Raw genomic sequence first — 10,746 nt, 5'->3', positions numbered from 1 at the left:
TCAGGTGTTGACCAAATGCCCTGATTTTGCTGGGAGAAGAAATGCTTTTCTGCTCTTTTTATTGTTTATAGGGAACGAATGCTGCGTTCTGCTTCACCCAGATGGAAAAACAGTCACGGTCCTAAATGCTCTCCCAGCTCCATCCCTGCCTGAACCCTCGCCCCTTACAACATGCAACCGGCAGCCGCTCCGGCTGTATTTCTATCATCTGTCCCTAACCCGAGGCTGGATTTTTTTTTTTTTTTTCCCTGAAAGCAGCTTGGCAGCAGGAGCTCAGCCTGCAATGAGAGCGTACAGCAGCCACGGCACCTGGGCAGGAGGTTATTTTTAATCTGATTTTTAACTACATCTGATGCTTGTGATTAAATAAAGCACTGAACTCCCTGTAGGGCTCTGCGTAGCGAGTTCAGAGCTGCCCAGTTCTCTGCGGTGTCTCTCCCACTGCCATCTGCCGGTCACCATTCACCAGGGCTAGTGGTGACCGTGACCTAAAAAAACCCCGCAGGCAGCTGGTTTCCTGTAAGAGAGCTGGTGCTGCTGGGCTCCTCCAGCAGGATTTCAGGGAGAGGAAACGCAGAGCTGCAGGGCAGGCTCGCCGGGCAAAGCGGGGGCAGAAGGACGGGGAAAAGCAAAAAGCAAAGCTCTGATCCCAGCATTGTTCCCGTGCTGCACGTTTATGCCTCGCAAGGCCCTTTCCCTGCTCATAGCTGGGTGATGTTCTGCAGTGAAAATCCTGCAGAAACACAGGATCTGGGGATACGCGCTTGCATTTAACTTCTTTCTTCGCTGCAAAGATGAAAAAGTGTGTGTTTGGGGGTGGGAGAGGCTGGCTGCTAGGCCCCTAAAAACAGGGAGCCAGAAGCACTCCAGTCCATTTCGATCCATTTTTTTTTTTTTACTCCAAGCTCTCTTGCTCTTACTTTCCTTGCCCAAAAGTTCCTGGTGGGGACACATTTTTGCTTTGCACTCAGCTGGATGCTTGGGGAATATTCCCTACATCAGCCTCAATCTCCTCCTGCTGCTGCTTTTACACAGGATTAAAAACCTTATGTTGCAACCTTGCAAAAGCCGGCACCTGGTTGCTTTTGGAACGCCAAAAAACCCTTCACCACCCCCAGGACCCACGTTGTCTTTGAGCCATTCTACCTAAGCACACAGTCAAGAGGATTTTACAGATATAAGAAGCAGGGCCCTGGCCCCAGATCCCCCAGTGAGACACCGCACGCCCCACACCTGACTTTCACAACAGGATTTATTCAGTGCATGCTCTGGGGATGCACAGGACACAGCATCATGGGGGAGGACATGAATATTGACCTTCAGGTCATTCTCCACCTCATCTGTTTAAAGAATCAAGGGATGCAACAACCAGAGGAGGGACTGTGTCTCCTTGTCCCTTCCATCAGTCTGCAAAGCTCATCACATATTTAACACACCTTACTGGGAATCCTCAGGTGAAGGGAGCAGAGTCAAGGGGGTATAAAACAGTGTCCCAGACAATGAAAGCAGTCCTGCAACAAGTCCTGGAACCACCGGTAACCTCTGACATCACTCACTTGGCTCTCTTGAGCTCAAATTGTGCGAGCACTGTTTCTCCTGGACCAGGTTCCACCATGCGCAAAATATATGTCAACCGGGCTCTGTATCTAAATTCAAATACACTTAAGTTATGCGAAGGAGGAAGCCATGCAGAAGAAAGCTGTATGGAGGAGCCAGCCACTCCTCTTTAGCACTGAAGGTTTTTCTTCTGTGCATGCACAGGGGTGCAGGCACACGCGTAAAATAACATCATGGCAATGGACTAACTGTGGAATGGGTACATGCGGCAGAGAGCAGGAGAGACGGAGGAGGCGTGGGTTGCAGAGGTGTGAGGAGGAGAAAGGAGTACATCTGGGTAGTACTGGCCATAGCTGTACCAGAACCAGGAAGGAAATAGAAATCCTCTCCGGTGGAAAAAAAAAAAAAAAAAAAAGCCACTCCTTTTGGACAAGGAGGGAAAAGATGAAACTACTCCAAAACTGAGACAAACGGACACATCGGGAGGGGAAAAGAGCATTTTTGTTGGAAACTCGTCCTGACAAACACCAAACCCAGCCATCACGTCTCATCTACAGACAAACACCAAAGCCAACGACCATGTCTCATCGCCACTTGGGTTTCCAAGTCATTCTGCTTTCCCTGGGGACATGGTGCGGCGGGGCCTGCCAGCCACACAGGCGGGTGGGATAGCTCATCACTTCCAGTTTGGAAACAGACCAGAAGCCCAGACTGGCTGGGAAGAAAGGAGAAGGGTCCAAGGTCACCAGGATTATGGCAGACACCTTCCTGCCCTTGGGTCTCCTCAGGAAGGGGACCAAGTTCCCATGGGACTGCCAGCTGCCCTTGGCTCGCTGGGGCTGGAGCAGGTAAGGCAGCGTAAGAAGAGAGCGTGTCAACGTGGTTTGTCCGTGGTGTCTCCCAAGCCTACCAGGGTTGTGGAACAACCGATGCTGAAGAAAGCCTTGGTGGCTGGTGCAGGGACAGCTGAGAAGGGCCACTCAAAGCAGAAGCCCCACCAGGATGACACTGGGTAGGAGGAAGAGCGAAAGCCCCAAGCAGGTACTGGAGGCTCCAGCTGCGGGTTGATCCATGCTTGTCTGGTCTGAGTTTGTCTCCAGTTCTTCAGTGTCCAGGGCACCTGCTGGCAGAAGAGCAGAAAACCTGGAGTTAGAGGGGAAGACCTGGACAAAAGAGAAACTCCCGCTCATGCAGCTCCATCAGTGACGTGCACCAAGACAGCGCGAGGCAGCAGTGCACCGATCCAGCGAAGGCATGACGCAGCTGGTGGGTTAGTGGGGCGCAGGCTGTAAACAGAACCATGCTTCACACCCGGACATCCTTCCAGTGTTAGAGGAAAGAGTGAGGAAAAGGGTTGGTGCCACATACGAGAGGAGGATCCAGAGGACCAGTCTGATGCTGGTTCCTCCCAAGCGCTCTCCATGCTGCTTGGGGATCACTGAATGTCTGCGTGTCCATGCCGGGACGGACTCCACAATTACCTTACCTGAGAGGGAGTTCTGGAACGTGGGGCTCTGCCCCTTTTTTTCTTTGGAAGATGATGTTAAGCGCAAGAAGGTAGGCTCTTCTGGGCTGAAAACCACTGACTTTGAGGGGGTTATGAGCTCAGCTTTATTGAAACCTAGCTTGATGTCTGGAACAATTTGGCTGAGGGATGGAGGTGGACTGGAAAAGGCTGATTTCTCTTTCTCATTCTCTTTCACACCTTCCTTTATTTCTGGGACTGATTTGGGGCTGAAGGCTGTGCCCATGCTTTCTAATAAGTCTGGATCCTCTGTAGTTAGGGGGCTACGAGTCTCCCCAGTGTCTACTTCTGGAGATACTGTATAATCCAGGTCTAACGTGGGCTCAAAGGAAAGAGTTATCCCAGTTGCCTCAGTAGGATTGGATCTTTCTGTTTCAGTGGGTTCTGGCTTTGTGGCCGTGGAAGTTTTTGGTTGTGTCTTTTCTGTTGTGGTAGGTGCTGGTGTTGTAGTGGTGAGCTTTGGCTTTGCTGATGTTGTAGTGGCAGGTGTTGGCTTGGCTGTAGTGGTGGTTGTTGGCTTGGCTGTAGTGGTGGTTGTGGTGGGTTTTGGGGTGGTGGGTGTTGGTTTGACTGTAGTGGTGGTTGTTGGCTTGGCTGTAGTGGTGGTTATGGTGGGTTTTGGGGTGGTGGGTGTTGATTTGACTGTAGTGGTGGTTGTTGGCTTGGCTGTAGTGGTGGTTGTGGTAGGTTTTGGGGTGGTGGGTGTTGATTTGACTGTAGTGGTGGTTGTTGGCTTGGCTGTAGTGGTGGTTGTGGTAGGTTTTGGTGTGGTGGGTGTTGGTTTGACTGTAGTGGTTGTTGGCTTGGCTGTAGTGGTGGTTGTGGTGGGTTTTAGGGTGCTGGGTGTTGGTTTGACTGTAGTGGTGGTTGGCTTGGCTGTAGTGGTGGTTGTGGTGGGTTTTGGTGTGGTGGGTGTTGGTTTGACTGTAGAGGTGGTTGTTGGCTTGGCTGTAGTGGTGGTTGTGGTGGGTTTTGGCGTGGTGGGTGTTGGTTTGACTGTAGTGGTGGTTGTTGGCTTGGCTGTAGTGGTGGTTGTGGTGGGTTTTGGCGTGGTGGGTGTTGGTTTGACTGTAGTGGTGGTTGTTGGCTTGGCTGTAGTGGTGGTTGTGGTGGGTTTTGGCGTGGTGGGTGTTGGTTTGACTGTAGTGGTGGTTGTTGGCTTGGCTGTAGTGGTGGTTGTGGTGGGTTTTGGCATGGTGGGTGTTGGTTTGACTGTAGAGGTGGTTGTTGGCTTGGCTGTAGTGGTGGTTGTGGTGGGTTTTGGCGTGGTGGGTGTTGGTTTGACTGTAGAGGTGGGTTTTGGCTTGGCTGTAGTGGTGGTTGTGGTGGGTTTTGGCGTGGTGGTTGTTAGCATGGTGGGCTCTGGCTTGGCCATGGCTGTGGTGGCTGCTGGTGTTGTGGGTTCTAGCTTGGCTGGGGTTGTCACTGGGACTGTGGTGGCAGGTTTTGGCTTGGCTGTTGTGATGGGGGCTAGTGTTGCGGGTTTGGGTTTGGCTGTGGTTGGAAGCACGACTGTGGGTTTTGGCTTGGCTGTGGTTGGGAGTATGGTTGTGGTTGGTGGCTCGGCTGTAGCTGGGAGCATGGTTGTGGGTGGTGGCTTGGCTGTGGTTACGGGTGGAAGTGTGGTTTTGGGTGGTGGCTTGGCTGTGGTGAGCACTGGTGTTGTGGGTTCTGGTTTGGCTGCAGTTGTGGGTTTTGGCATAGCTGTGGTTAGGGTGGAGGGGCTTGCCTTTGTTGTCACAGGGGCTGGAGTGGTCTCTTCTACAGTGGGTTCTGGTAAGAGACGAAAAGTGCCATGAGTTAGTGCTGGGGTCAGCTGACCTCAATGGATCCCCAAGCAGAAATCAGCCGGGGGGTGAAGCAACAGCTGACCCCTCTCACGTCACTCTGGGCCATCTCCAACTCTGGGGGTTCCCAACTTGGAGACATCCTGTCTCCCTCACACAACCTCCTGCCCCTCGGGATTGGGCCATCCTCACGGGGCAACAATTGCTGACTCAGCGGGTACGAGGTCCTTGACTGACCCTCCTCATCTTGAGGCAGCTGACCTGGCTCAGGGGCTGCCACTGCACCTGATGTCTCATGGTCCAGGGCTTCCTGACAGCTCCAGGAGGGATCAGAACTTGGACCCCAACGCAGAGGTCTGAGTCCCAATAGCCTGTCAAGGGACGCGTGCCACTTCGCTTTGCTTACCACACAAGGAGTTGACACAGACTCTGTCCTCAGGACACTGTGAGCATGAGGGTCCTTCCTTGTATGGTTTTCGGCCTTTCATATTACCCCTGGAAGCAGAAGACACCAAGAAAAAGAAGGCATGAAGAGAAGGAGAAACACCCATCCCAAAGAGGGGGTCTGGTTCAACTAGAATATCCCAGCCAAGACAAAACTCTAATACTGAGTAAAAACCAGGTCTTGGTCTCCTGCTACAGGTTGTCAGTGCCATTTAATCAATGGCCTGACCCCAAGGCTGCTAAAACCAGGGGAGACAGTTCCACCGACCAGATCCTTCCCCACCCCTGAGCACAGAGCAGTCGATGGGTGTTTGGACACAAGATTTTGTCTCCCTTCTGCTCAAGACCCCTACGAAGGCCTGCAGTGACCAGCCACTCTTGTTGGCCTCACCAGCTGCAAGCAAGTGGTCCCCAAGGCTGGTCCCAGGGCTTTGTGAGTGGGCACTCGCCTCTCCTCCCACGTCCAACCCTTCCTGCTGCTGCAAACATGCTTCTCCACCCCAGGCGACCGCTGCTGCCCGTGGGGAAGAACAAGGCACAGAGCGGGGAGCTGCCGTGTGTACCCTCAGCTACGGCGACGTTGGCCTTGGGCAGCTCTCGGGGGGGGGGGGAGGCCCCTCCCTGGGTCTGTGCCAGGAGCTGAAGCAGACCTCAGCAGTCGCAATCATGGGCAAGGATCACCAGACAACCCTTCCTTCCTTTGTGACCAACCCAAGATAACAAAGTCCTTTCTTGGAATCACTTTGCTGTTATTTATGAACAAGGCCAAATCCTGCTCTGCTACAGGGAGTGAAGCACAGAAACCAGCACAGAAAACCCATCAGGATGCACCAAACCACGTGGGGCACGGGACTTACGGTGGGTAATAGTTGCAAACAAGCAGGTACATGCCCTCTGTTTCGATTCCATCGATCTTCTCACAGAACTTTGCCCCACAGCCGATCTGATGTGTGCTTGCCCAGACCACCTAAGACAAAGCCCGGGGGTGAAGGTGAGGTGACTGGGGGAAGGCAGATGCCCTGTTGGCAGCTGGCCTGGAAGGCTGCTCTGTCACCACACCAACGTCCCCTCTCATCTTTTAGTGTGTGCCCCAGATCCCACATCCCCACGTTGCTTTAGCGTTCAGGATCCTGTCCCTTGCCCTTGTCTGGGCCACCTTCCCAAGCTAGTGCCACAGCTTTCCTCCCAAATAGTCCATCCAGCTTATAGCATCACCACCTCTGCTTTGGTCCTGGAACCCTCCATACCTCCATCCTCATATTTACCACCACCATCTCTACCCCTCCTTGCTCCCACCCAAGCTGTGAAGAAACACGCAGACCTCATATCTCTGCCTAAGACAAGCTGGCACCCAGCTCTGCTGAGTAGCCAAACCAGGCTGCAGAGCTTGTTTAAAAAAGATCTTCTCCAAAGGGCTGGTCATGCCTGGCACCACACCCAGGCCCCCCTGTATCATTGTGATTCCTACCTGGTTCCCCATCCCTGTGCAAAGGCTCTGGGAGGAGCTGGGGCTCTAGTCCAGCTCCTTTCCCAAGACCCCCATCCCTGCACCCCAGCAGTCTGGTACCTGAGTGTAGTGGCCACACATCTGCCCAGAAGCACACGTGGAAGTTGTCAAGTTATAGTATTTCTCCTCTGCGTTCCAGTCTTCCACGGCAAATTCTAGGTCCAGGGTTGGGGCCATAGCGAAGAGGTTTTCTCCCCGTCGGCCCCTCTCCTTGTTGTGGTCCCAGATGCACTTTTCTGCGTAGGCTTGAGCAAAGGTCTCCAGCTCCGTGTCCCAGCTCTGAAAGGAGCTTGGCATCAGCACATGGAGAAGGACACAGGGCTCTCCAACATGCCCAGGACACATATCAAGGACCCCTGGGCTCTCTGGCCACAATTTCCCCATTCACGTGTAAAATTCAAATCCCTACCCAACACAGTCCTCAGGAGATGGGAGCTCCACAGTCAGTCCCAGCACACACCAAAGCTTAGCTTACAGGTCAAACAGCAGAAGGTGAGGGCATCAGCACAACTCTCACAACCTTGCCTGGAGCATCTCTAACATCATCTGCTCAGCATGGCGAAACCGTGAAGTCAGGTGGAAGAAAGGAGAAAACTCACCCCAGGTCATGCAGGAGGGGACCTGGGGACATCCCTCTTTGGCCAGGGACGGGAGGAGAGCAGGACACATCTCCCCTGGCAGCTGCACAGAGCCTGGGACAACACGCTCCTGGGAAACATCATCTGCTCGCCCGGATCCGAGGCGCCGCCGGCCGGCTGCCTGCCAAGAGCCCCCTCCGGAGCGGCAGCGGCCCCAGCGCCAGCTGAGCCCACCGGCCTGCGGTCCCTCGCCAGCCACATTGATATGCAGGAGGAGGAGGAGAGGGTTTTTTTTTTTTTTGTTTTGGTTTTTTTTTTCAGGGAGGCATACGAGGAACCCTACACCGCAGCTGTTTGGACGATCCTCGCACCATTTGATGGAGACAGCAGCTTTGCTTCTGCTGCAGGCTGGAAGGCAGCCCAGCAAATGGCAGGTCCTAAGGGGGGAACCTTCCTGGCTGGAGCTGGAGGGGGACAGAGCATTCAGGACATGTCACCTTCGGGGTGTTGAGGGGATGGGCCCCCGAGCAGCAGCGCAAAGAGACCGGGAGGGAAAGGACGCTGAAATATCTGGATGGGGGCACAGGGTGTTTGTTGACCTCCCACCATGGCTCCAAGCCAGGCTGAGAGCAATGGCTGGAAACTCAGTCTGGGGAGCGCACGCTCCTTTCCCTCTGGCACGGAGCTGGGCTCCATAAACAGGGGACTCGCACCTGCAGGATTTGCCTCATTAAAAAAGAAAAGTGGCTTTAGGCTATGTATCCCCCCCATCGCCTAACTATTTCCACAGCAACCAGATCCGTGTCCCAAACAGAAGCGCGGGGTGACCTCAGCCAGGCACGGTGCCACGGCAGCAGGTGAACTCGGAGGCGAAGACAGCACAAGCAAACGTCCCGGAGGGAGGCAAGGACAGAGCTCGCATGGAAAACCTCTACCAAGAAATTGTCAGGGCTGCTGGAAGCTAAACATTTGTTGTGCTTCAAAAAAAAAAAAAAAAGAGCCTTTGGCTCCAGACTGTGAGCAGGTCCTGTATGCTCAAGCAGAAACAAAGCAACGCTGTGGAGGGGAGCATCTCACAGCACGCAATCGGCAATCAAAGCTTCAGCCGGGAGCAGCAGTGACTGGTTCAGAATTGCCACCGACTTAAGGACCCTGAGAGATGGTTTCCCTCAGGCTTTCTCTAAGACTTTGGTTCCAAAGCCCTTGTACTCTGAGTTTTTCGTGCCTTGCTCTGGTGGGTGTCTGTGGGATCATGGTACTTATGGTTCTGGCTCTGTCCCCTTTGAGTCTGAAGTCACCAGTCAGACCTCCTATGCCTGCATTCAGCTTTTTGCTTCAGTTGCTCGGTAAGGTCCCTTTTACCAGCCCACAAAGGTTTAATTCAGCCCGGGCAACTTTTGGGCCAGACAGGGAGGTCTCCTCCAAGCACACTGTGACCGAAAGACAAAAGCACTCCAACTATCTATGATAAACAGTTGTCCTCCTCCTCCTCCAGGCGTTTTGCAAACAGAAAAATCACATGTGGTCCAAGATAAAATGCGATAGCCAAATTTTAATCACATCAGGGGTCCGAATAAAACAAAAAGCAGCACCAGCTCGGGAGCTTGTTTTTGCTCCCACTGCAGCCACATGTAATGGTGGGCCCCCGATTCAGTTTCCTCAGAAAAATGAAGGAACCCTCACCTCCAAGACAGCCATGCACAAGTCATGGTGAGGATGAGAAGCATGATGGAAAGCCCAAATAACTGAAAGACCCGGTTGTCATGTTTGAAGTTGATGTTCCCTCCTCTAGGTAAAAGCCCATTCAGCTGCAAAGGCAAATAAAATGCCCCAGGCGATGCCCCACAGCAGGATTCCCGCTCTGGCCCAGGGCACCTGCTCATGGCAGTGTCTCTCCTGCCTTTCCTCCCCGTCACGGGGAACTCCAGCGGCCACTCGTGCAGGTGAGAGCTGCATCGCTCTCACACAGAGCACCAGGGGACTCAGATCACGCTTTGGAACTTCCAGAAACGATCAAAGACAATTCTATAGGTAAAAGGAAACTTGTCTCTTTAGAGGCAATTTAGGGATCTTTTCCACTGATACCTAGTTGTAACCCTACAATAGAATTACTCTGCCTCCCCTACAGAAAACCCCGATCCCTCCTAGCATTCAGATTGAGGCTTGTACTACACAAACACCCTCTGACATTCCCCTGCAATAAAAGCCACTTACCATCTTCAGCATATCCATAGCAGGAGGAGACACCTGGGAGCGGTATTTATTATGCCCATCCAAGATTATCTTCTTTTCTTCATCACTCAGGGACCAGCTCAGCTCCAGCGCTGTGAGCAACAGGAAAACAGGAGGAAGACCTGAACTCAGCATCATGCAGCCAGCTTCTGCTCTTAGCAGCCCACGGCTCTGGCAGTCAGATTTAAAGCACCTCCCAAAAGCAAGGAACACCCAACAGCTTGAAGATCGGGGAGGAAATATATTTCTTTATTAGAGCAGAGTTTCGGAGCCACGCGGTACACACCCATCTCACATTTCGGCCTTGATGGAGAAGCAGCAGTACGGCTGGTGCCAATGAGTGCGCAGGGTCCACTCCCCGAGACAGACCCTGGGCCTGAACCCTAATCCCTGAATTGGCATTTTCACCCAAGCCTCTGCTGCCCCAAGCCTCAGACATCCCCTTAGCCCTGTTACGGGTCCCCTCTCCCACCTCCCGTCCCTTTTCTCCTCAACGACAATAATAATCCCTGAGCAACTGGCAAAGCCCTGTTTTACACAAGGGTCCTCCCCGTCCCTGGAACGCAGCTGCGTCTAGAAACGAAGGCAGCGAGATGCAACTGCTGAGTTTTGCAGCGCAGTGACTCCCCAGGCAGGAGTCAGAGCCCACCTCGGGCAGCCCCGTGTCTGTGCACCGGCCATGTCGGGGGTAAGCAGAGGGTTGATGCCCCTTCCCTCTGCCATCAGAAGGATGAGCAGGAAAGAAAGAACAGGATGTAGAGCTGAAATTGCCCCCAAAAAGGGGGAGTTGAGGCTGTACAGCTGCCTTCAGGGCTGGCTGGAATAACCAGACTGTTAGCTCTGGAGGGGCAGGCTGTGCTCCCTCCCCAGGCAGGCACCTGGAGGGCTCAGTGTCTCCAGCCGCACCCCCACGGGGACTGTCTGGCAGGGACCCCCCCGCAGCCTCTTCCTCCCCATCTGCGATTGTGCAACTGCCCCGGCTCCGCTCCAGGAGCTGCCTTGGGGGATCGCAGGCCGTTAGAAAGGATCAGCGGGTGGGCAGCTCCGGCTAGCAGAGCCAAGTTAATCACACACTGTCAGCTCAGCCTCCCCCTCTCCCCTCCTGGCTCCCCAGAC

General features: G+C 53.7%; 1 protein-coding gene across 2 annotated transcripts; it reads right to left on the bottom strand.

Moving 5' to 3' along the window:
* Positions 1–1,234: 1,234 nt before the first annotated feature.
* Positions 1,235–9,786, bottom strand: PI16 (peptidase inhibitor 16). Of its 2 annotated transcripts, none has more exons than XM_009964417.3 (6): positions 9,613–9,786; positions 6,881–7,099; positions 6,171–6,280; positions 5,276–5,364; positions 3,044–4,855; positions 1,235–2,680 (listed from the first exon to the last, which is right to left on the bottom strand). In XM_009964417.3, exons 1-6 carry the CDS (start codon positions 9,766–9,768, stop codon positions 2,538–2,540), a joined length of 2,529 nt encoding a protein of 842 aa, XP_009962719.3. In that variant the 5' UTR covers positions 9,769–9,786; the 3' UTR covers positions 1,235–2,537. The 2 variants fall into 2 exon arrangements, with proteins under 2 accessions (XP_009962719.3, XP_042656200.1); XM_042800266.1 differs by having other exon boundaries at positions 1,235–2,677.
* Between the last annotated feature and the right edge of the window lie 960 nt (positions 9,787–10,746).

The sequence above is a fragment of the Tyto alba genome, unplaced genomic scaffold (assembly GCF_018691265.1).
Source record: "Tyto alba isolate M040663 unplaced genomic scaffold, T.alba_DEE_v4.0 Super-Scaffold_30, whole genome shotgun sequence".
Lineage (NCBI taxonomy): Eukaryota > Metazoa > Chordata > Aves > Strigiformes > Tytonidae > Tyto > Tyto alba.
The sequence above is the reverse complement of the archived record's forward strand: the minus strand, read 5'-3'. Positions and strand labels throughout refer to the sequence as shown.